This window comes from Eutrigla gurnardus (genome assembly GCF_963514095.1).
Source record: "Eutrigla gurnardus genome assembly, chromosome: 7".
Classification (NCBI taxonomy): domain Eukaryota; kingdom Metazoa; phylum Chordata; class Actinopteri; order Perciformes; family Triglidae; genus Eutrigla; species Eutrigla gurnardus.
This window is the reverse complement of record NC_139921.1, coordinates 26,731,437-26,757,789: the sequence shown is the minus strand read 5'-3', so window position 1 is coordinate 26,757,789 and position 26,353 is coordinate 26,731,437. Positions and strand designations below refer to the sequence as shown.

At 45.6% G+C, this 26,353-nt stretch overlaps 2 protein-coding genes across 8 annotated transcripts in view; one reads left to right on the top strand and one right to left on the bottom strand.

Moving 5' to 3' along the window:
* The window catches only part of cnih1 (cornichon family member 1), a 196,164-nt gene that overhangs the window by 47,032 nt on the left and 122,779 nt on the right, over positions 1–26,353 (top strand). The window lies entirely within an intron of this gene.
* Positions 1–26,353, bottom strand: part of actn1 (actinin, alpha 1) — a 44,236-nt gene that overhangs the window by 13,677 nt on the left and 4,206 nt on the right. For 4 of the 6 annotated variants that reach the window (XM_084012852.1, XM_084012853.1, XM_084012851.1 and 1 more), the window contains exons 2-8: positions 10,199–10,313; positions 9,259–9,378; positions 6,701–6,787; positions 6,055–6,142; positions 2,963–3,041; positions 2,375–2,456; positions 1,646–1,731 (exon numbers count right to left, since the gene is read on the bottom strand). In XM_084012852.1, the coding sequence (XP_083868978.1) occupies positions 1,646–1,731; positions 2,375–2,456; positions 2,963–3,041; positions 6,055–6,142; positions 6,701–6,787; positions 9,259–9,378; positions 10,199–10,313 (657 nt within the window). Of the gene's footprint in view, positions 1–253; positions 340–1,645; positions 1,732–2,374; positions 2,457–2,962; positions 3,042–6,054; positions 6,143–6,700; positions 6,788–9,258; positions 9,379–10,198; positions 10,314–26,353 lie in introns of all 6 variants that reach the window. The other 2 variants (XM_084012854.1, XM_084012850.1) reach the window with 1 other exon arrangement.

Here is a 26,353-nt window from a genome sequence, read left to right as displayed (position 1 = left end):
ATAGATTATTTGTATGTAGAGTTTTTATTAAAGTCACCAAGTGAAGCTTTAATATAAAAAATAATGATTACAGGCAAACTTTCAAGCTTTTTAAGATGTTTTTTGACATTTTTGGTGACATATAATACATGTTAGCAGCCAACAAATGAATGTTGGCAAACACGACAGTATTAATCCTACGCCAGCCACTTTTGGCAGGTGTCCCAGTGTTGTTTTTGAGATTTATTTATGTATTTTAAATGTCATTTCTCACCTTCTGCTTGCCTGAGAACGCGTGGTAGTAACACGACACATAAGTCATGACGGCCTTCTCATCTGGCCTCAAGGTGCTAATGATATCTGCCCAGGGAACAGAGGAAGGGGGAGAGGACAGAGAAGAGAGAACAATGCAGAGTAAAAGAGTGCAGGGACACAAGGGCCAGCAGGGGGCGCAATCACAGGAGGAGGCAAACAGCTGGGGCTCAAGTCATCTCCGGTCTACCTAGAAGGTCTTCGAGTCGGTCGGTTTTTAAGGGAAAATTTCCCTAAATATATATTTATATATTTGTATTCATATGGATTTCTTTGGATAAATGGGACTGAATTTGAAGTGGGAAGTGAGTGGACGAATATTTTTGCATCTTTTCAGACAAATTAATTCATATACTGAAGCCAAATGCTCCCGGCAGTTCATCCAAATATACACCAAAAAGGATTTGGGATGAAATATCTGCCAACATCTGTCAAATATGGAGGACGAAGGAGAGCAAAGTTGAAGTTTTTAATAGAGGGATAGCTTTTTCAACTTCTAAACTTCCTTTTTTCTGTTAATTTAAGAATTAGCCTCGTCATCTCTCAGAGTCCACGCCTCTCCACGCCGTCCAGTTATAAACAGACTTTTCTTCTTTTTTCTCTTGAAATCCGAGTTGCTTAAACACAGCTGTGTTGAAACTCTCTCTCTCTCTGCCGGGCCTCTCAAGTGAACCCGACTCTTATGTAACTTCTGCTTCGTGACGCTCTGCTCCTCACACTTCCTGTTGTCCTTCGACGTAGCGCGTCGAGGCTAACGGACGCTCATTCATTATGCAGCAGATACTAAAAGTTCCGTTCTCGCCGAGGAACAAGGGGGAGAAAGTCTAAATTAGACGCCAGCTTGCCGCTCGCCTTTTGAAGTGCCAGCTCTACTCTCATCCATCCCTCCACCCTCCATTTAAGCTGTCACTTTCAAGGCTGAACACAAGCATCCATTTAACCCCCCCCCCCACCATGCGAAACTTCCAGCTAATTTGTTCCTCTCCGTCAGCAACTGTGGCTTTTATCACAGGCAATCATCATCATTTATCAGACGAACTTCGTCACGCCTCCCACACGGCTCAGCTTCTGTTCAAGCTAAAAAACCCTAATTAGGGGGGGGGGGTTAGCCGACCCGCGGCGCCCGCAACAGCCGAGGTAGACCGGAGATGCGCTTGTGCTCTTTCGCCTCTGAGAACAGAGTTGTCGTCCCATCATGCATTTGGTGGCGTGCGCCATGCGGATAGTGAAGGAGGAGTTGTCGCTGCAGAAAGAGAAGGAGTGCAGTTAGGAAGGAACGTAGAGACGAAGGGGGGAGCGAGAGGGAGTGAGGAAGAGGAGGAAGAAGGAAGGTGGACGCCGCATCCATGGATACCTTCTGGGCGCCGGAGAAGGCGTGGTAGAAGCTAGAGACGTAGGTCATGATGGCCTTCTCGTCGGGACGGGCAGTGCCCACAATGTCTGCGGGGGAGGAGAGGAGGTCAGGGAGGGGGTCGTTAAACACAGATTCATGACGACACAGGAAGTGGAGCTGCTGGCGGTGTCCAGCTGTGTCAGCTGTCCAGATGTGCTGATCGGAGAGGATTTGATTTAAACAACAAATACAGCTTGTAAATGTATGCGGTATTTGAAGACCCAGGATGTTAATCTGTCTGGAGAGTGTATTTGACACGGAGAGAGGACGGATGTGCGTCTCCCTCTGTGTGCACAGCTGCATGTGTGAGCATTACGGCCAAAATATCTTCTCTCAGAAACATGAGGAGGCTGCAACAAAACAAGTGGTGGAAAAGGAAGAGGTTCTGGTCACTTTTGGTTCTCCTCTTGCACGTTAAACTCTCACCACAGCCGGCACAGAGGCGACTGTGATTCATCAGAAGCCGTGTAGAGGGATGAAGGAGAGAGTGGAAGCGCTGCACGTCGTCACACCTCTGCAGACCTAATCGCTGTCAGACTGCTGGGTTTTCAAGGAAGTTATAAAAAAATACAGGGTGGTGCAGACCCCGCCTAAGGGAGGGAGACTTCCAGGCTTCTGAGAGAGAATATTTTGGTCTTTGAACATAGGAATAAAAAAAAGTCATCATCATTCCACCGTTGGCCTGCTCACCTTCCGCGTCCAACATCTTGGGGATGTCCAGGTACTTCTCCGCCACGTCGAAGGCCGTGTTCAGGTTGGTCATGGGGTCGTCCTGGCAACAGCAAGACCGTTAGACTTAAGAATGCCACTGTGCTATAAAGTGGTAAACTTTTTTATTCTACCTTTTGTTGCTAAAATAAAAAAAGTCAGAAATGAAAACCTCTTAAAAAAGGAAAACACTTTAAAATAACTTATTAATTATCTCCAGTTTGATGTTTTTGTCTATTTCACCACCAGATGCTGTACATTGATGATACATGAGGGGGATTTAATAGAGAATAACTTTATTATTCATGTCTGTGAACTTGATTGTGTCTTAGCGGGACGCTTCAGTCTGATGACACATAAGACATTCATGGATGTCATTTTAAGACCATATTATACCACTGATTTGATAATAATAGAATAATAAATAGACTCTTTCCAGAGCAATTAACTTGACATTACTGAGGATATTAGCATGGACATTGGTCGATGTAGTAATCACTGTAACAAGCCTAGAACCTGCGCTAGCATGGTGGTTTGTTTGTCACGTCAACATCCGATAACTCGGCTCACCTTGCGAAGTTTCCCGTAGTCGATGAGCTCCGGACGATGTCGGTGAATGAGCGCGCAGAAACCCAAACCGTCTTTCCAGCTGAAACAGAGAGAAACGGTGATGACGAGGGTGAAAGTGAGGTGAAACATAACGAGCTGAGGAGGGAAAAAAAGAAGGAATGTTGAATGAATACTCGTAACTGGTTGCATGTAACACGCCCACATCCTCCAGCGGTGTGTTACAGTAACACAGCGGAGGCCTGACCGCCGCCCCCCTCAACGGGGAAGGCAGATTATCTAATGTCCCGAGTCGGCAATTAAAGCTGAGCCACAGCTTCTGAAGTTTGAGAAATTACATGTTGCTGTTTTGTCGTGAAGTTATTTTAGTAGAAACACTGTCCTCAAGACTTATTGACCTTATTTAGGGGGGGGAAGTAAAGCTCTAGATTAGTTTAAATGAGGCCTAATGGTAAATACGAGAGAGAACAACGGTATATGATGTCATGTGATCTTTCAGAAGAAGAAAAGACCCGTCAAATTATTTCCAAGGACCAGGAAAAAATAGTTAATAGCGGTCATTATATGAAGCATCAGAGGGTCCTGGAGTAAGTTCAGAGGAAAACATAAATCCCCTGCTTGGTAACTTCCCTGTACACTGAACAGACACGCCTGCTTCGGTTCTGGTTTACTTTTCCTGAGTCATTTTCTTGGCGGACGACTCGCTGACTTGCACATGTGGTCCCAGTTTTACAGAACGCTGCAGCGCTGTAGCTCCATTTTTCTCCAAGCCACGCATATTTATGTATTTCCCGTAGTTATTTACATTAGAGCCCGTTTAGTATAAATCCCAGACGTTCTGCTGAATACTTGACCTGTTTAAAAAAAGGTTCCCATTAGTAATTTAGACACCGATAAACATGGGAATTAAGGTTCAGTTTGAAGTAGTTTCTGTGTAATTCCACTCTGCTTAAAGCTCAGTTTGGGTCTCCTCCACCTCCTGAAGTAAAAAAATAGGTATTTTTTACCTGCGAAACGCACTTTGATCAGCAGCTTGTTGATAATTGTCTGTTTGCTGCCGATCAGGAAGTGCATAGTAGGTTTTAAAGTTTGTGCAGCCGAAAAACGGCACTACGGTAGCAACGCGAGACCGAACACAAACGCGTTTTACGCCGTAAACCAAAAGAGTTCAGCCCGTTTCCTTGATCGTAGCAGCTTTAAGAATCCCATCTGCACAAATGCAGGTCAAAAAAATACTACATTTAAAACTCGGCACAGAGAAAAAGAACGTTATAGTTAAATCGCGTCCTGTAATCTACGATCGTGTGAGTATTTGGCTGGAATACATATTTGAACTTCTGGGGTTGATTCTGACTCGTCCACCTGAACCAGCACTCCTATTCATCAGCTGCCTCATCGTCTGACTGATGTTCTGCTATCCTCTCTCACAGAGAGACCACATCAAAGACCTCTGCTCTGAAGACCCCCCCCCCCCCCCCCCCATCAGGCCTCTCCCTTTACCTTCTCCTCACATGACCCCCCCTCCACCTTTCTTCTCTCCTCGGCTTTCATCCACATCTGAGGATCACACTGGTCTTTTTTTTCAATAATTCAACAGGCGCCCTGTGACGTGGACCGAGGCCGATGAGGACTCTGAATCAGACAGGCGGGTACGAAGCCAGGAGGCGAGGACACATTGGTTACTTGGCCACCTCCTCCACGTTAGTCTGCTTTATGGTCTGGTCTGTTCCCTGTTAAATCTGCTTTCAGGTCTCCTCTGTTCAGCCTGGACTCATTATTTTGGATATTTTCATGTAATCTTGGTGCGTTTTAAAATAACATTTCTTATAAAATCAAGCCGACGTGTCCTGAGAGACGATGTCCTGAGAGACGATGTCCTGAGAGACGGTTGCCATACGGAGGGACTCCAAGTTCCTTTGTGCAGAATTGAGTCTTGAAGAACTTTCCTATTCAAACTCTGCAGGCCGACTCTTCAAATGTGTTTTATTTTGGCCAGACGAGAACAAGTTGTGTAAACTGAGAAACCAAATGCAGCGAGATGCCTTAAAATGCAAAACCAGAACCTAAAATACAACTTTTACATGAAGTTATTATTTTGATGTGACAGACCTGTAAAGATGATATAAACTACGTTATTCTTCTGCTTCATGAACAGATTTTCTGACTGATTTCCTATTTTTTACAGTGTATTTTAATGGCATTACTCCAGACCTCCGACCTGATGCAAACTTCATATATTTGTATTTTTATATATAAACTGTATATAAAGTTCCTAACCTAGAATAAAACTGACCTGAGGACAACTCTTTCCTCTCTGTACAGACTGTGTGGGCAGCAGTACAGCTGGATCTGGATCGACGTCCCCCTTCGGCAAAACCCTGAGAGACCGCAAGTAACCAAAGCTCTTGTGGACCGTCCACGTTCGTGTCCAAGCCATGGCTCGGACACAGTTTGGCAGCCTGAATCTCTTTCAGAGCCAAATAAGCAAATGTACCAAAGTGAAGTTTTCCAAAGTGACACCAATTAAAACTGAGTCCAGGGGAGACGATGATGGCACTTCTGCTCTGTCACATCATTTCCCTGCTTGACACTGAGACTCATAGCCTATTAACCATAGACTGTATACAAGAAGTGCACATAGTCATTGTGGACTCAGTGTTGGAGCCTGAGCGGCAACCTTAGTGGATCTGGATCCATCTGGATCCAGGTGTGATGCAAAGTTAGCTTCATAATTTAAGGTCAACTTTATAGTTAAGTGTTGAACTCTTCTTAGTAGCTAATGTATTGGTAGCGACCAGTCAATCATCAGGTAGCCCCGCCTACTTCACCCTAAATGGACCATAATGTACTAAAAGAACATCATGCTGGATTGAAGAAGACTTGAAACTAGAGATTGAGACCATAAACTCATGTTGACCGAGATAATACATCAAGGGTCGTTTTCTCATTGACTTCCATGCAATCAGACTTCTTTTTGCAACCACAGGAGTCAGCGGAGAGAATGCAAGTTTAAGGCACTTCAGCCTTGGCTTCACTTTTCAGTATTAACTTTCCCTGCATCCTGGGAGTAAGAAGCGTGTCTGTGCGCTCCTCACCTGATGTGGAAGTTCTGGATGTTGACGTTCTTGTAGGGCGCCGTCTTCCTCTGGCACCACAACAGGAGGCCCTCTTTGGCAGACGTCTCTGTCATGAAGTTGGAGAAAAACTCTCAGGCTTTTACTCGGAACGGCTCTCCGCTAATCCCCGTTTAGTGGTGGATTAAGAGGAGGTGAAGTGAATGGGGAAGGGAGCTCGGGTGTTTAGTGCCCCCTCGTTTCCAGAGATGAGTCTGGTTTATTGTGTGCCAAAACAGTCACATTAAACAGTTTAAAAGACGCTGCACCGGAACCCAAAGCTGAACACGTCGACCGCTTCCGACGTTTAAATTGGATTACAGTGCAAGTGCATTATATACGTTAACCAAGGAGAGGAGGGTAACATAAACATGTCGGAAATGAGAAACATTCATATTCTAATTAACATGCATTAAAGTGTCTATGAGGTTTTCTCTTAAAGCTCGGTGACAAAGACCTTAACACACACACACACACACACACACACACACACACACACACACACACACACACACACACACACACACACACACACACACACACACACACACACACACACACACACACACACACACACACACACACACACACACACACACACACACACACACACACACACACACCCTACCTTCCACAGAAATGTCTTGGATGGCGAAGCGGAGGATTATGGTCCAGATCATTCCCAGGGTCATCTTAGCGTTGCCGTCTACGATCTCTGAAAGGAGGGAAAAGCAACGACATTTATAAATAAATAAATCGCCGATATTTTTCACCATTTTAGACCAAACAACTAATAGAGTAACAAACAAAAGTTTAAACAATCGGTAGTTGCATCTCCATCTCCACATCGGCTGGAAGGATTTCCACCAAACACCTTCATTCCTTTGCTATTTGTACAGAGAAGACATCCCATAATAATCACAGTGACAGTGACGACACACTTTGGATCAGAACCGTCCCTCTAGTCCAAACGTTTTCATGCTAACTTTCATTTAGCTCAAAGCATTGTCCCTGCCTAAGTACAGTGTAAACAGAGCCGTGAATGATCCGGTTTAACCCCTCCGAGCCGGGACGTGTGGCGCTGTCAATCAGCCGTGTGCCGGAGGTCGGAGGCTGTGAATGAACCTGCTCCTCCGTAATGAAAATCCCCATCAACAGGTCACCCTGTTTGCCCGCCTTTCAATAATCATTTGTTTCTCCCTCTAATCCAATAAGGCGCGAGGCATGAGCTCCACCGCCGCTCCACTGTGACGGACGGGCTCGGACGGCGGGGCGTCGGTGGGACGTCTGGACGTGTAACGCGGTGTGAAAGACGGCTCACGTCGAATTAGGAGGCAGGAAACAAGCCGACACACGCAGATCCATGTTGAGATTAGTGCTGATGAACATGTCTGATCGACGTGGGCGGAGGACACAAATCCTTTTAATTCCCTCTGAAACAGACCCCCCACCCCACCCCCTGATGAGTTGCATGGATCCGACCCTTCAACTAGTCCCATCCCAGCACCACCAGGGCCCTCAGGCGGGGGGGGGTTCCTGGCGGCTAATCTGTCTGGAATGCTGGTCTGGTTTAGGAGCTTTTATTTCGGCTCTGCAAAACAAATCTCCATCCTATCAAGTGATATTTTCTTTTCTTCTTCTTCTTCTTCTTTTTGGAGCCAAAACAGCTCGTTTTCACAAAACAAGTGAAGTCAGATTATATTGATCAGTTGTTATGGATAAGTAAATGACTGGTTCCACTGTCTCCAATGTCAATATTCGCTGGCTTTCTTTGTCTTTTATAATAATATATATATAATAATAATATTTGGGGTTTCTGAAACTGCTGGTCGGATGAAATAAGTTCATAAATCATCCCTTGGGTTCTGGAAAAAATGTTATGGGCATTTTTCATTATGTGGGGAAAATAATCTGCTGATTATTCAGTAATGAAAATAATCCTTAATGCAGCCCGAATGTCTTAAAGTGTGTAATTCTTTATTCTAGAGCAACAATCAGCTGAACTTTGACCTCTGTCAAGATTAGAGCTGGGCATTGTTTCAGGGTTTTCAATATTCCGATATATATCCCTCCAGTTTCAGATACTAAATCAATACAGTGCAGGCAGGGGGAGGTATTGTGAGGTCAATATGTGAAATCGTTATTTTATAGATCTGCGTTTCATTGAAGGTGCAGCAGGATTATGCATGACTCGGCAGATTTTATTTTGCAGTTACAGTTTAGGATTTCCTTTCTTTTTCTTTCGTTTGTGTGAAAGAAAAGGCTTCTGATTGCAAGTAGAAGGTTCGAAGGTCATTGACCCGTTTCTAAGGGTTTGTATTCGTTAAAGGGTCAGTTCACCACAAAACTGCAAAATAACATTTTTCTTACTTACACCTCGTGGTATCTGACCATGCAAAAAGTTTTGGTTTTATCCTGACCTTTTATGATATCTGCCTCTGAAATCTTAGACGGGGAGCGCTGGGAATTACACTTTTAACTGGGGAACATTTCCTCAGTAGGAAGTAGTCCAGACCTTCGAGTCCACCGATGTCGATCCAACCGTCTGGCTTTGAGACATTAACAGCCGTTTCTCGGATAAGACGTAATCGAACGACAGCCAATCAGCGCCAGGGGCGGGACTAATGCTGCTGTCAAGCTATTGCGAAGACAATATCTGGGTTTATAAAACCTGCCCCTTTAAGAACCCACAAATATTTTCGACTTAGTGGACACAGTTTGAAATGTCCTTTTTGCAACATGTGTGTTAAACTGTGGATTCCAGAAGACTCCGGGGGGAGAGATAGCGAGCGGGAGAGCGAGAGTGTTTACTCTGCTAAAGAGCTGTTTACTCTCCGATGGGAGGAGGACGGACATCCCCAAGTTATTGGTGCCGAACAATGAGCGGCCTCGGCTCCCCCCCGAGGGGATTGCTGATCCTAAAATCTACTCGCAAAAAAAAAGAAAAATGCACCGCGAAGCGAAACCTCGGCCAGAACACTCCGGAATCAGGATCTCATTAAAGTGCACAGCAGCCAGCGGTACTGCCATGGCAACGGGGAGAGAGAGAGGGAGACGGAGACCACTTTAGACATTATATTTACAGAATCACATCCTAATAATGGGCCGTTTTCAAACCTACAGGTGAGCGTCTGAGATGTAAACAAAGTTTGGAGAAGTTCAGGTCCCAGACGTGCGATGACTCACCCTCGGCTCCGATGGACACCAGCTTCACTCCTTTGCCGGCGATGAAGTCGAGTGCTTTGTTAACGTTGGAGATCTTGTGGACTCTCATCTTGCCTCTCTCTGGTTTGGCCAAGCGTTCGCCTGGACGGGAAGAGACGAGAAGGCAGACACAAGTCACATTATCATATAAGTACTACTTCGTTCTGGAATAAACTATCCGTAAAATAGAAGAGAAATTGAGCTGTAAGCCAAAAGAATGAGGCTGCAACTTTACTCAAAAATAGTCTTAAATAAAGTGATTTTTCAGTAGACACTTTGGGAAATACTCGTCTTCGCTTCCTTGCAGAGACGTAGCTGAGAAAATGAATCCCACTCTCATATTATTCATATTAATTATGTGTGGATGAGATATGTTATTAGTGAGCTATACTTAGCTTTACTTTTGGACAGAGCTACGCTAGCTGTTTCCCGCCCTTTTCCAGTCTTTGTGCTATGCTAAGCCATACTAAGGCATGGTGAAATAAATGAACAAGAAAAATCCACTGAAAAATCCACTGAAAACAATGTTGTAAAGCTTTCTGTAAAACCTCAAAAAATATTTCTCCAACAAATGTGATTTAGTCGCCCCGCACGACATATAAAACTATAAAAACTATAAATCATGTAAAAACACACTTGACTGTAAGGATTTTACTTGAATCCCTCTCCTAACTTGACCCTGCACACAGATATTCTACTTCACGTGTGAATTCATCACATTAAACCAAAATAAAGAGATTCTTTACTGGAAAACAGACATTAGAGTCGTCTCTTCTTCTATCTTTCAGCAAGAAAGCAAATCAAGATATTTCCCCCCCAAAAATGTCAAACTGTTCCTTTAAGTCTGATCCTGATCTCCCTACTCAGCATGTGACGGTGCGGTTTTCACTCAGGTAATCCCGTTAAGTAACACGGCGTTTACCCGAGATGACCTCCAGCAGCAGCATGAGTTTCAGCCCATCACGGAAGTCCTCCTCGATGTTGTCGATCTGCGTCCCTGCTTTCCTCAGGTGGGAGTTACACCAGGCTGTAAACGTCTGCGGAGATGGAAGAGAGGGGAGAAGTCCGTTAGTCACACTCGTATAACCGTTACGCTCAGTCAGCAGATTCCCACACGAGCCACCCAGATGCTTGCTGGGTAAGCAACTCTGATCACCGTGGCACCGGAGTCCCTTTATGTTTGTTTTGTATCTGGGTCGGTAAACATCGGAGCAGCAGGTCGGGGATGAAGCAGTGGGATATATTCTAGAACAATACATTCATGGTTCATGGTCTCAATCTCTAGTTTCAAGTCTTCTTCAATCCAGCATGATGTTCATTTAGTACATTATGGTCCATTTAGAGTCCACCAGACCAGAAAGCAGGGGATGCTTTAGGGGGCGGGGCTTACCTGCTGATTGACAGGTCACTACCATGCTACCAATGCTAGTTAGCTACTAAGATGACTTTAACACTTAGTTGTAAAGTTGACCTCGAATTATGGAGCTAACGTTGTTAGCAGCTTCGCACCAGAATCCACATGGATCCAGATCCAGTAAGGTTCCCGCTCTGCTGCTTGTTTTCAACAGATCCACCCGTCGCTCCTCCACACTCCAAATATGGTAATTTCCATTCACTGGTTGCAAAGATCCAAGGTGGCGACCCACAAGCCAATCGGGTGACATCACCATGACTACGTCCTCTTCTTATATATTGTGCTTTATTCACATGCTACCCCCCCTGTCCCCGTGATGCTGACAAGTTCCCGTACTGGACTGGCTCCCCGGGACACTGCAGCATTGTGTCCTGCATACAGTAGGTGTTTTAGGCCTCTCGGATTGTCTGGCATCGCCGGCATGCAAACACGCTAACGGAAAACATCTGGCGCAGGCTCTCAGCCGCCCTCAACAGGAGCTGGCAGCGAGGAGAAGGGCCTGCCATGCACCCCCGCCGTGAACGCCTTCTTTACGAGTTCCCGGGTTAATTACAGCCGGCGCCCCCCCAAAAACACACCAGGCACCATGTTTCCACCAGAGGAGCCTGAAGGAGGACCTGCAGGAGCCCGAGCCAGGCGTTTTATGAAAGCCTGCACTGTCTTTTCGCTGGCCTGCCTTCAACTGACGGAGGGGGAACAAAAGCCACTTAAAAGTCACCGAGCGAGCCGGTCTGGAGCACTCGTGGAACTTCCTCGATGAGATCACTCCGAGAGAGAAAAACGGAGCGGCGTGAGGTTTCCGCGGCTAGAGCGGGGTTTCAGATGTGTGCACGCGTTCACTGGCGTGCGGTGGGAGTTTGGACCAATGAGAGAGCGAGAGAGCCGAGATTATATGGTGTTTTATCTGCGAGGGTAGGACTGACAGAAAAAGACCGGCGCTGGTAGATTTATGTGCGATGGGCAGACACACGCCCTCCAGCCCATAACATACTGTATTCCTCCGAGGTTAGTCATGATTTACGTCGAGCTCCAACAGGCACAAAGATATTTCAATTAATCCAAATCAATAAACCCTTGAGAGTCATGCCAACCGTTTTAAATTGTGGAGGCAGGGTTGTGGTGTCAGCAGCTACCGTGAATACTGTATAATTTAAGTGTTACATTAACGGTTTTTGCTGGCTCTGCAGGTTCACGTTCTCACAGCCATGAGGGGATTTTTGGGGGTTTGGTTTTCTTGGCCCAGGATCATTGTGAGTGTCATTTTAAGTGTCAGCCCCTTTTTCTTTCCCTTCCCCTTTTACAGTTCAGGTTCCCACCACTTAACAAAACACCGTCAAGGAACAACAGAAAGGAAACCCAATGTGCCGATTTCTGTAAATGGCAGCAAAGGAAGTAGGAAGTAGAAGGCCCAAACGGGGAATGAGACAAGTGTTTTAAGTAGATAAAACGAGCACATTTTTACATCAAACTCCTGCTCAGTGCAGCTTTAACAGGACCAGACAGCTGAAAATGTCAGTCACAGTTGTGAAAGCGGCTGAAAGTTCACTGGAGGAATGTTAGCTTGTTAAATGTGCTGGAAGGAGGGTGAGTCGGGCCGCTCCGTGGGCTGGGCGACGCGCCTCCTCCCGACTGAGAATTAGCCGGCCCTCCCGCGGTCCCGCTAACTCTCTGGGTCACTGTGGAGTTTGGCAGTGGCCACACGGTCGCAGGCTGGCAGCCACCTGCGGCGTCACATGACCTGCTGGCCGTGTTTGTGGTCAACACTCGCGAGCCCTTCAGGTGTTCTCGGGCTCTTGGCGGGTCATGACACCGAGTTAGCGCTCCACTGCGGCGGCGGATTACTGCATGAGCAGACAAGGGAGTTAAAGGGGCGGTCCGTCTAATATACACATCAAATAAAAAGCTGTGTCCTCAATGCTTTTTGGGGGAACTTGTATTGCTCACCAATGCCAGCAAGGTTACCAAAGACAGTGTTGCATTGGTGAGCCTCTTCTTTTATGAAGTGGCAGGTTCAAACAGCGACATGCACGAGCAGCCAAACGGTGTCAAAACAACACGATAGTCTGATCCATCATTGTTCTTTCATTACCGTATCTAAAATACACATAATGCTGTTTGTATTGTTTCCTGCACGGATCATTGATGGAGAGGATGCCATCTGTTTGCCTGCCGGGGACGCGTAGCTTCAGCCTCAGTCTTTTAGCATATTAGCATGCATGTAGGCATGAAACAGGTCCTCTAGAATCAAACAACAAGTCCTCTAGAAACAACCACAAGTCCTCTAGAATCAAACAAAAAGTCCTCTCGAATAAAACAAGTCCTCTAGAAACAACCAACAAGTCCTCTAGAAACAACCAAAACAGCCGATAAAATCAACAGTTGTCTGCTAGAAATGAATGACCGACTTGCAGAGACTGCAGCAACTTCCAGTAATGACATTTGACAAACTCCAGATGCGAGAACAGGCGATGATGATTGAAGAGATTGTACCGGGGGCCAAACCAGAAATGTTTTTATTTCATGCGTCGGCTAAAATAAAATCCCAATTGTATCTTCACTGTATTCCAAACATTTAAGGCTCCACTGTTTGAGGTTTGAGGGTTTCGAGCAGATCTCCCATCAATAGAGGAACCAAGCGATTCAACTTAAACACAAAGTTCATATTTTTGAAGTTCCTTCTCTATTTGGATGAAGATGCTTGTGAAAGATACGATGACCCAGAATAACTCCTGCAGAATCAGTCAGATTAAATCTGGAACAGGGCCAGAAAATAAGCTCTCTGGACGCTGCATTTCTGTAGTTTACCGTTGGTGATGTCTATCTGTATAATTGCAAAATGGCGGGACTCGGCAGCAGTTGCTATCAACGTACGGAGCCGCAAAGCAACACGTTTATAACTGGAAAAGAATGGAAACCCATTTTAAAATCAACAAAAACAGAGTCCAGGATGCCGTGACCATCACAACCAGCTGTGCAACAGCCTGCCAGCGTGCGTCAATGCCGTCGGCATCAGAGTCGGATAAATGCGCTACTTTGCTGCTTGTCGCCTCACAGAGCAAAGTGAAAGCACGACGGTGTCTGGAGGGTCGTAAATCTGAAGAGCCCCTCTTCACTCGTCTACTCTGGTCTGCCTCCTCTCAGCCTCCCAGAACGAGGCGGCTGTAAAAACAACGGGGGTCAAGAGGGGGAGGAATCTGCTCTGCATCTTTCGGGGAAAGCTGCCTGTCAGCGTCATTATAGCAGCATTTATTTCCTAAACTAGTGTGCTGTATGTTTTTTTTGTTTTTTTTTCATCAAATTGCTTGTTTTGTTCAAAACCACAAAGTATTTCAGCCACAAAGCTGAACCTTTGAGAGTTGTTCGGCATTAGTCACTTCTGAATAAAGTTAAAGGAATAGAAGTAGTTCAACATTGGTTTTAGCAGAGAGATAGATGATAGTAAGTTAGCTTAGCTTAACATAGACACGGGCACGCAAAATCCATAAAGACATTTTTGCACTTTACTTTTTGTACAGATGAAACATATTTGAGTTTAGCATTCTCTTAATCTTCATAATTTTTGTATTATATTTATCTTGTATGGCAATTTTGTACAAAAAAGTACATAAAAAGGTAAATAAAGTATAAGTTTATATGTGATACAACGTGTTCATGAGTGATATTTAAGATGTTGGTAGGTTGATTTTCTTCACTTTGGCTAGTTGATCCCTCTGTGTGTGTGGTTTCTGTTAACAAAGTTAGCTTCCATAATTCAAGGTCAACGTTACAGCTACGTGTTAAAGTCATCTTAGTAGTAATGTCTTGATAGTGTGGTAGCGACCTGTCAATCATAAGTAGCCCCGCCCCCTAAAGCATCCCCTGCTTCCTGGTCTGGTGGACTCTAAATGGACCATAATGTACTAAATGAACATCATGCTGGATTGAAGAAGACTTGAAACTAGAGATTGAGACCATAAACTCATGTTTACAATGTTGACGGAGAAAATACAATATAATACATACATATAATACACTATAATACATCAACAGAGAAGTAATTTCTCATAGACAACCAGACTTCTTCTTGCAACCCAGACAATCTAAATAAATTAAATAATGAAACCAGCGTCATGAGGAGCCTCATCACACGTAGTTTTCTTCTTATAAAACTCTCTCTCTCCTCGCTCCTGTTCCTTTCCTCACCTCTCTCTCTCAGCTCCCCCCCCTCCTCCCCCCACCGCTCCCCACCCCATTAATCAACCTCAGTTAGGAAAATATTTCCTGCTTCTCTGCCAGCTCCATATTAGTACAATCTGAACTGAAACAAGTCGGCTCATGAGCTCGAGCCATATCCGAACACACGGGCAGGCGGACAAATCCGAGGCGGAGAGGAAAGGCAGATACTGCTGGCAGAGCGTCTGACACAGGAAGGCGGCTTTCAACGCCGCGGGCCGGGTTCTCCGGTTCAAGGTACCGGAGAACCTCTCGTACCCCCCCCCTGGAAAAAACAGGCAGATAAATAGCAAGAAAAACTTTCCAGCGTCTCCTCTGTAAAGTTCAATAAAAGCAGTAGAGAGAAAGGAGCCAAGAGGAGGCTGAAGGGGGGAAACATTTCTCTTTAGAATCACATCCCCGACATTAAACCCGTAACGCCACCCGCAGCTCGAGCAAGAATGAAAAGTGCCTGGACGAGTTGAGGGGAAATGGGCCCCCGCGAATCCCGGGGAGGCGAGAGTGTCGTTCCTCGGCTGTTAAGTCTATTTCTGCAGCCTGCAGTCTCGCTCGGGCGAGCGGGGGCCAGAAGAGAAAAGTGCTGGTGGAAAGAGTTTCTGGTGCCAGAACACAGAGCCGCTAACAGCTCCAGCACCTTCCTCCCTCGCAGACTCCCAGATGAGTTCCTGATGCTGGGCATCGCGTCCAACCGGACGGGTTCGCTGGGAGTGATTTTAAACATGACGATGTGCATGAGGCATGCCTTGCTCAAGGGTATATCAATGGTAATTATCATTTATTTCTGCTGCTAAGAAGATTTGAATCGCTGCATTGTAGCAACAACAAAATCAACTCATTTCAGTAAAATGACTGCGACTTGTGGTTTCACTCGTGGAAGTTTATTTGCAGAAAACTTTTGCGAAAAGTTAGATTTTGGCCAACAGACTAGCAAACACAGTGTTGAACTCTGAGGAAGCAGAGCAGGGAAATCTACAGTTGGGGGAGGGGGTCGTAGCTTATTATCTGAACCGAATCGCCTCATTTTAATGAACTTCACAAAAAGATTTTTTTTAAGAAACTGAAGAGAAACATCGCAGAAATATAATTTTTTCCTAATCATTTGTATTTCAAAGCACGCAACGGACATGCAACAAGTTTTGTCAGTGTTGCCATGACAATAAATGTCAACAAGTAATATCAAATAGTTCAACTGTGAAACCTATTGCAGAAAGAGACAGAAAGTTGCAGAATGATCTTTGATTTAATCTAGGAGACAAAACACATAAAAACTTCCGGGTCGTGAATCCGTCGAAGAAGATCGTGTGTGCATTTCTGACAGCGGCGTCAGCTGACACCGAGACATCCTAAAATAAAAATGAACCGTCATCCAAAACAGAATTCAGAGGTGAATCGATAAGTGACAATGAGAGTCTGGCGGAGTGAAGAGGAGAGGATTCAGGTTTCTGGAGGCACAGCAGAGCTAAAACGATCCGGACGTGGACCGGGATGATCCGGTCTGGATGCTCGGCACACTGCTGTGCATCTGGCAAACGGAGAGACGCGAACACAAATTCCATCTCAGCAGCTGAGTGGGAGGCGAGAGAGCAGAGAGGCACGACGAGGGTAGAACAACTACTGTACACGATGGGACAGATGGGAAGCAGAAAGACGATTATTCTTTTGCACCCAGCAGGAGCTGAAGTTTCAAGATTAACTTAAACTCCCTCATAACGCAGCATCACATAAAACGGGTAACAACAGGGCTGTTTATGACCACAAACTTCTGCGTTTGCCAGGAAAACCTTGAAGAGAGGCTCCGACCAATCACCAGCTATACGGTGGCTCCCAGCGGACAAATGTAACAACGAAAACTATGTGAAAAATGTTTATATGGGCTTTTAAACCGGCGGTTTTTGTTCATTTTTTCCATTTCATTGGAGTCTCATTTTTGTAGATCCAACCATCCTTCAAATCAATTGTACATTTCCACCACACCAACGCCCCTGAAACGTCCTGATGGAGTTAGTTCCATATTTTAATGGAGTGAAAAAGTCCCGATAAAGCAGAATATTAGACTTCCCCGACATGGAGACATTCACACCTGGAGCAGCAGCATGAAAGAGTGACTCATGGACAAGATGACCCGTCTGCCTGCTCAACCTGCTGGAGGGATGAAGGGGAAAACTCTCACTCTCTCCCCGTCTGTCTCTCTCTGCGTCTCTCTCTCAAACACAGGAAGGACAGGAGTCTGAGGGTTGCCAACTAGCAAGGGGAGAGTGCTAAAAAGGGTCAAAGGTCATTGTTCATCCCTCTCCGTCTCCTTCCTCTAAAGCTCACTGGAGAGTCACCTGAGTACACACACACACACACACACACACACACTTCTCCAGCTCCAAAAACAGTAAACGGGCTCAGTTGAGGATGTGTGTGTGTGTGTGTGTGTGTGTGTGTGTGTGTGTGTGTGTGTGTGTGTGTGTGTGGGACTGACTATAATAATCCCAGCAGCACTGTGGCTCACTTCCCTTTGAGAGTTGCTCAGCTGGACGTCTCACTCACTCTCTTTTTCTGCATCTATGAGTCTCTATTGTTGAATGACCAAGTTTTAACTTAACCGGCCGTATTATAGTCAAATATTAAGCTTTAATCAGGAAATATCTGATAAAAAAAAGCATTCTGTTAGGAATGCAACTAGCCTCTTATGTTCAATGAAGATTAATCTGCAGGTTATTTCATCGGTTTCTTTGGTCGATAAAAGTCATCAGTCATCACATCAATTTCCCAGAGCCCTTTGCGGCATCTTCAAATCATCTTGTTTGGTCCAATCAACAACCCACGATGAATTAATTATCAAAATGCTCTGGTGACTCGTTGTTTCCGGCTTTATTTATGGGTGACGTCGTGTCCTGAGATGCTTCTTTAGCTACTTCAGCTTCTCAGAACCATCAAGGACTTCAAACCCAGGAATGGAATTTCTATTCTAGTCAAGATCTTAAGGTTTACAATTGTGCAAAATATGACTTAGAAATCAATGTGAATAAAATTTGAAACAAAATATCTCAAATTTTCCATTTGATTAACAATAACAGCAATAAAAACAAATGTGTGCATTGGTGAAGCGTTGCTTGGCATGGCAATGTTTTCTTGCATTTATGCACACACACACACACACACACACACACACACACACACACACACACACACACACACACACACACACACACACACACACACACACACACACACACACACACACACACACACACACACACACACACACACACACACACACACACACACACACACACACACTCTTTTCCTCTCCAGCCTGCAGTCATGATGGAGTGCGACAGTCTCTCAGGTGCAGCATCCACCCAACCAGCCACTCGAACAGGCTGTTACTGCAAAGTGCCGACTCAGCACCGTCATCCCATTACACTTATCTCTCGCCTTGGCTGCTGCTTCGGAAGAGACACACACACACTCTCTCTCACACACACACACACACACACACACACACACACACACACACACAGCCTGCCTTTTTGTGCGCCAATACATGCATGCAGCAAATACGCTTCGACACGTGCACTTGCACACGTGCATGCAGACACACACTCTCCACGGCCGTGCTGACGGAGCAGTGAGACGGCCAAAAAACTGCAGATTGGCTAATAATAGTGGCCATTGTGACCATTCCACTGATATTTACTCTCTTGTGGCCTCTGTGTGTGTGTGTGTGTGTGTGTGTGTGTGTGTATCACAATGAGAAGTCCGAGAGTGGTAGTAGCTCTTTCCCCAGCCGAGTCCATTTCACAAAGAGTGCCTCGTCTGTGAAAATGCCGCAGAGCACCCAACACTGGGCGGTTGCTATGACAACCACACAAGCCTGGAGACCCACAAACAAACAAGCTCGGTTGTGCCGCCAAGGCTCTTAATAAAAACCCACGTCCACGGCTCCCCGAGCGCTCGGCGACATCGAGCACGAAAACGTCTGTGACGGCTTGGAGGGATTTCATTCCAACACTGATGCTGGATCAGATATCATCATTCCAACACGGATGCTGGATCAGATATCATCATTCCAACACTGATGCTGGATCAGAAATCATCATTCTAACACTGATGCTGGATCAGATATCAGAACTAAATACATTTTCCAGTGTATTTCCTTTTTAAATGTTGTTTTAAGTAAAGCCCGATGCTATGTAACGATATAGAGGAGTGATGTTTACCTGAGCGGAGGATGATGTCACTCTCCCTCTGTGTGTGTGGTAATCCGAGCTTCTCTGTGCTTTCTAGTGTGTGTTTGTTCATGTGAAAACTCAGGCTAACACTGTTAGCCCCGTCAGCACTGTTGCTATCGTATGCACCGTTAGCACCGTTTGCACCGTTAGCACCGTTTGCTGCGAGCCGCCGGCTCAGCCGTCGGCATGTTGAGAGCTGCGTGGAGGCAAAAGGCTCTGAATTTGGAATTGAGCACATTTTGATGAGGATTCTTTTTACATTGCACTATTACAACATCACACAAGAATCTTCCAGCTTCAGTGATGTCACACCGCTTCCATTAACCTTCCATATATGGTGACAAACGTCTAACTGAGCACGCCACGAGTTCACGAGAAGATGAAGCATCTCTGCTGATCTCACAACACACAAATGGGATGCAAATCCACGTGCAGGTGTTATTCAAATGGAGAGGGAGGTATCAAAGAAGGCATGCTCTATGTCTCTCTCTCTGTCTCTCTCTCCGCTTCACCGGCTCAGAGCAGGAGGGTCCCGCTGCACAAAGGCCGGTCTGTAGAGGACCCGGGTCTGTAGAGGACCCGGGTCTGTATGGACACGGACACACGGATGCATAGCGGTGCACACTGCAGTAACTACTTGAATCATATTCATATTTTATATTCTTTATGTAAACGCTATGTTGATTAGAAAGTTGTAAACGCATCGATACATTTCAACAGAACTTTATCTAAATCTGCCAGATACAAAAAGACAAGTGATAAAGTTGCCATCACAGCGACTCAGCACGGGCGTAATTCCCCCGAGTCATGCCTGAGCCGTCAGTCAGTCGCCTGTCTAAACAGTGTGATGGGAAATTACAGTGGCCTATTCACCCGAGTCATCGCACAGTCGTCATGAGTCAGCAGCAGCTCGGTTCGCCTGCAGCTGGTTGGCGGCGGCGGTGTGGCGGGAAGCGTGCGGCGGGTCGTGGTGCCGCTTTGTGCCGGAGCAGCAGTTTTTTCCCCACTGCTGACCGACACCTGACTGGGAGAAGGGGGGGGGGGGGCTTTCAACACATCTGTATCAACTGTACTGCATGTGTGCTACATTTCTCAGGACCCGAACAAGATATTCTACATGTTATACACCGAAATACACAAATATTTTACTCAATAAAAGTAACAATACCAGTGTAAAGTCCAAAAGTATTCGTGTCAAAATAGAGCAAAGTACCAAAAGGAGAGGTGTAGCTGAGTCGTGGTATCTGGACTGAGACGGGAATAGAAAACACCTGTGTGATCTGGAGGGTCGAAAACGAAACGCACTATAATGTCTCGTGATCTTAAATACGTGCTTTTCCTTTAAACGTCGGCGACTTCGGTTCCTGTTTACTGACAAAGTGTTTCTGGCTGTAAAACGTGTAGGAGGGAACGTTATGTTTGATGTGTTAAAGGCCTCACTTATGCTTCCCTAAAATGGATTGTGTTTCATATTTGCTTTGATATTGCATGGAGGTGTATTTATTCTCTCTCTCTCTCATTATGTCATCAGTCCTGCTTGTTGTGTCTGGATCGTCTCGTAAGCCGACGTGGGCCGAAAACCTTCTGGTGCATAAATTTACTTCCTGCCTGGTGGCTTAATCCATAACAACACATATTAGTTGATGTTTATTATGTGTTAATAATCTGAATCTGCAAATTAACTAGTAATTTATGCTGTCATCCAAAAACTCAAGTGAAGTACAAGTACCTTAAAAGTGTACATACTTGTGTAGTTGTACATAAAATATTCCACCACTGTGTTTTCTCACTTCTCCCTATTGTTTCCAAAATAGTTCATGTTCCAAAAATGAAAATATTTTAACATGATGACATTGCTTACAGTGTGTGTGTGTGTGTGTGTGTGTGTGTGTGTGTGTGTGTGTGTGTGTGTGTGTGTGTGTGTTTCCTGATCTTCAGTTCCACATGTGAGTCAAAGAGAGAAGCGGGAACCTTTTCAACTCGGCAGAGAGAAAACCTCACAGCTGGTTTCAGGACGGAGACGCGGAGACGAGCATCCAGGTAACAAACTGAAACGGCAGACCAATCAGAGCGTCGTGGGCGGGATTAAGAATGGGGACTTTATCTCCCTACACAGCGATGTAGCGAGCTGCAGCCATAAAAAGTAATGATATAACTCTGAGGGGCCTAATGATTTAAATTCAAGTATTCATTCTGGGAAGTTGATTTATCTCATTTGGAGACGGCGGCGTAAGTATAGCAAAACGTTTCTTGGGGCCCAATGGCATCACATACGGACCCGTCGTTTGGCCCCTTTCCTGGGGGCCTCCTTCCACCGCAGTTAAGAGGAATCTTACAGATGCATCACGCATAAATTCATCCGACAAAGTAATGCTCCTTTGTTCATTTCTGTGCAAAGGGATTCATGCAGAATACTAACAGATTTTATGGTCCCATTACATTCAGGACGATCTCTTCTCTCTTTCCAGAGCTGCAGGGTTTTTCCTGAAATAGCATCGCACCAGACTAAAGTCCTCTTTATGAGCTCATCAGGCTGCGGGGGAAACAAGTGGCGGCGGCGCGGAGCAAAGGTCGCGGGGCGAGCGAGGCGATTGTCGACACCGTCGTTTGCATAAATATTGAAATGAGATGCTGCGGGATCGGGTTAGTTTCACTTTCAGCTCGGCAGATGATTGATTTCATCGCTGACGTGTTGTTTTTGTGTTGCAGTAATTAGTCAGAGCCGTGTTTAAGACAAAAAAAGCAGCTGGACCGTTTCCCGGGGGAAACCCTGTGTATCTGGGACAGTTCTGTTAGTCATTCATACCAACAGAAGATATATACGATTCACAACCTGAGAATATGATGGACAGCAGGAAGGAACATATGAAATTTGAAAATTGTTGGAAGGTCACAAAGGTCGTACGGGGGGAGAAAAGGACGTTTACAGAAGAAGAAGATGCCTTTCCAAGCGATCGCAGCTACAAACGAGTGACACAACCAGCTGCTTCGGTGCTGCCGGCACTTCACACGGCTCCAACCACTCGCCGGCCCCGCCAAGGGCCCTCCATCTCCATCAACCACACGCCGGCCTGCTGCCGGCGCTCCCCCTCGGTGCTGGGTTACCAGGGCTCCCCGAGTGGGAGGGTGTCGGTTACTAATTGTGATGACAGTCGCCGTGCAGCACTTCACCGTTGTTTACTGTGGCGAATCGAAGCGACGCGGGGAGCGTGGAGACTAATCCTGCAGCCAGGAAAACAAAGAGCTGAGAGATGTCGGTCAGTTCTTTGTTGCTGAATTTAATTGTTGGTTTCACAAACAGCAGAGAGTCATCGGCGCGTAACGCAACATCGCCTGCAGGGAGGCTAAGTGACCACGAGCGATCAATCGCAGGGACTGATTGGAAGTCGGATGTTCAATACTTGTCCCACTTTGGGAAAGTGGACGAGTACAGCAGAACAAATAGCCTCTGGCCTCACTTTCCATCACAACACTCTCTCTTTTCCCAAAGACTCACTATGCAGATTCACACATTGATTTATTTGCAACATTATCATAATTCCAGGCCCACAACGTCGACTTTTATCGCCCCTCGCTTCCTCGTTAACCGCTGCACTCCTCGCCTGTGATATCGGCCACCTAGGACGTCTGATTCACCACACCGGATTAAACTCCCTCTGACTTACAGTGCAAATAAAACCCACAGACACATCCGGTCTTCATCGTTCAAATGCTGCAATCGCCTATTTATTACACGCAGAGCAGATAATAACGACGCGCCTCATGTGTGCGGTGGAAGACAGGCTTCCTGATAACGGCTGGAGGGAGATTTCAACGCTGAAACTTTTCTCCTTCCAGCCGTCGCCTCCCACTCAGTCACACTGTGCAGTCGGGAGGAAGAGCAAAGAACGAGAGGGAAGAGGGAGTCAAACTGATGAGAAGGGAGCCATAACTGTCAGGAGAAACCTTTAGGATCTTTTGCTTTTACACATCTTCATCTTCTTCTATAATTTAAATTACATAACAGTATTTTAACCTCCACTTAGGTTAAAATACTCCTTGTGCCGCCTGGGAAGTGAAGCTTAATAATAATAATAATAATAATAATAAGCGTTTGGATAAACAGCAGAAGGAGAGCTGGGTAGTTAGTGTGAGCCACCGCGGCGAGGAAAAGTCAAACTTTAGAAACTTTTAAAAGCCTTCCTTAGCATACGACAGCTACTACATAAATACCTCCAGATAGGCCGACTGCTCGTTAAAACTTAACGACCTGTGCTCCATTTCCTCCTGTTCTACATTTTAGGAAATGGGCTTTTTTTTTGGCTGTCTTGCTGAGCTTTTGGTTGTGATGCTTAGCTTAGCTTAGCATAAAGACAGGGGAGGAAACCGCTAGCCTGACTTCATCCAAACAGTTAACTAAAAACTAAACCCGCCTACCAGCACCGCTGAAGTTTGGTTTGGACCAGTAATTGCCTGGAGTCCCCATTGGTTGCCTGGCAACTGTTTGGCTAGCTGTTTCCAATCCTTGCGCTAAGCTAAGCAGCTGCTGGCTAGAGCATTATATTCTGAACCAAAAAGCTCAAATTTCACTTCAAATACAAACGGGTGTGATGTTTTCTGAACACCAAACGAGGGGAAAGACCCCGGAGCACCGTAAAGAAGAGTCATCTGATAGCCGAGCGATGATGAATTATTGACTCCCGTTTGACAGCGTGACAAAGGACGGCCTCCTGAAACACGCTCTCTTTGTGCGGAGACCTGAAAGCTCCTCTGTCTGAACCTCTCCTTCCACTCGCCGACTCCTCCCCCTCCTCCCACGGAGCTCCGCCCACACGGCTACCTATTGGAAAGGTGCGCCTGCTGCTGCCGCCTGCTCCTTCCACAGCTGCTGCTGCAGCGAGGAGGCTTACGGCTGAAACGCTCACATGTTCATAAGGCCTGGGAGTCCGGTCCGTGTCCAGTACGAGTCCCCCCGTCGGCTTCAAAGGCAGCACATGCACTTGACGACGCATGTGGTTTGATTAATAGCATTAGCGGAGGAAAGACCCGGCTACATCCTTCCCATGTGGTGCAAGAAAATTCCTTGGAAACATGCAGACGGATCACCTATAAACCCCCCCCTGGGTCCTATACTATTGAAGACATGTGACCATGTAAGTGTGTAGTGGTTCCAGACGTACTCCAGCATTGAGCAGTCTCTTTTTTTTTATTTTAGCTGAACAGGAAATGCACCTTGACCTCAAAATCCCATGGTGGATGTGGAATCCAAAGAACCTCCCCTTCTGGGGGTCTCCATTCTGCCACCGAGCTGCAGACGTATAAAACTCCAGCGTCTCCGTTATGAAACTATGATGCAAAGCAGTCAAACTTATTCAAACACCTTTTGAAAAAGGTCATTTAAAATGCATCACGCCGCCGGCCTTCAAAACCGCCGTATTGACCTTTGACCGAGAGCTCGGAGCTCATTTCTGTATACGTTTCTAAATGTGGAGCTTTAGCCTGAGAAAATAAGCTATAGAAGAATTTGCATCAGGGCCCTGGCATTTGGGAGCTGCTCAGATAACAGTCTGGTAATTGCTCACATTTGACTTTTCAAACAGTGGTTTCTAAAAAGAAAAAAAAAAAAACACCCAGATGCTTTTGTATGGCTTGATGAGGAAGAATGAGCTTTCACCTTCCCCAAACAAATAAAAGAACTGAAACCTAAGCATGGAAATGTGTTCCAGACGGAGCAAGGACGAAGAGGTTCAAGCTTCTCTCAGACGTCCAGAGCTGGCGTCTGCTTTCTAAATCACTGGAACTTAAACAGATATTTAGCACAAAAAAAAAAAAAAAAGTTATAGTAGTACACCGATATTCATAGAGAAGAAGAATGAGAGGTTTTGTCAGGTACCACGACCTCGACGCACTCCATTATTGAATTGCTAAAGATGCAAAGAAAAATAAGTGTTTTAGGAAGGAAGTAATTCTCCAGATGGAGCCCCGTAGTTTCAGATGCATTCTTGTAAGTTTCTACTTCCTGATTGCTAGTAAGGTTCTCTATGATGAGATGTGATCTATTATTTTCTAACAAGGCTAAATATACCATCGTGCTGACGTCATCATTTGGCCCAGAAGGGGTTAAACGTCACATGCTCTCATCTTAGTTTAACACGGTAGCTTTTGCTAATTAGCATCATTCCGGGCAGCAACCTCCAGTTCTGAAAAGTGAAGCCAACCTGCATTCTTTGTAATGGCCATCAGGGGGCGACTCCTCTGGTTGCAAAAAGAAGCCCGATTGAAAGGGAGTCTATGAAAAAATTACCCAACTTCTGAGTTTATGGTCTCAAACTCTAGCTTCAAGTCTTCTTCAATACAGCATTATGTTAATTTATTAAATTATGGTCCCATTTAGAGTCAAATAGATGATAAATGCCAAACTCAAGGCTTCAAATCTGTAACAGGTGGCATCACCATCCTTATATACCGTCTACGGGACATAAACATCTGTAACAAAACTCTCAGCAACCCAACCTGGTAGTTGACGTTTCCCTCAAAACCACACATCAGGGATTCATCATTAGGATTCATCGTCTGAGGACCATGAATATCTGTAAAACTCAACCGTCATCACCATCCAAAGAGCCAAACGACCAGCACGGTTGGTTTCACCCACGTGTAGTAAAACAACCCTAATGGATCGGACCATGTCAGCGATCCCTCTGACTTTAAACTCGGCCACCAGCCCTCCAACTAAAAGTGCACCTCAGTGGAGAACAAAGCCCGTCTGAGACGTGGACTCTGGTTATATAAGAGTCATTATTCACAGCTTAGTATCTTCCAACACTCCATACATCAAGTCAAGGAGCCTCGGGGCCTTAAAGAGTAGATGGTTTCCTCCAGACTGAAAGCTTCTCATTAGCTGCACATAACAAGATGTTTCGGTCGATTATGAAACGCAGCGGATCAAACCCTGACCGTGTTCACGCAGGATCCAGTTACTGACGGCGAGGAAAAGGAAGAAGGGGCAGGATGACTCATAACCGGAACAACTGGAGCAGAGAAACCCATTTCAACACTGTAAATAGTGTTATTAATGGTGTAAATAATAAAGCTCGTCTTTAATTTTCCGTGTTTAAATGATCAGATCTGATTGGTTGAACGTAATTGACTGCAAGTTTACTTGATTTTTTGGTTCAGAAAAGAACTGCGAGCTGTGAGTGTACGCATAAAGCCTCCTCCGGTGGGACGGGTGGATGTCTGGATGTCT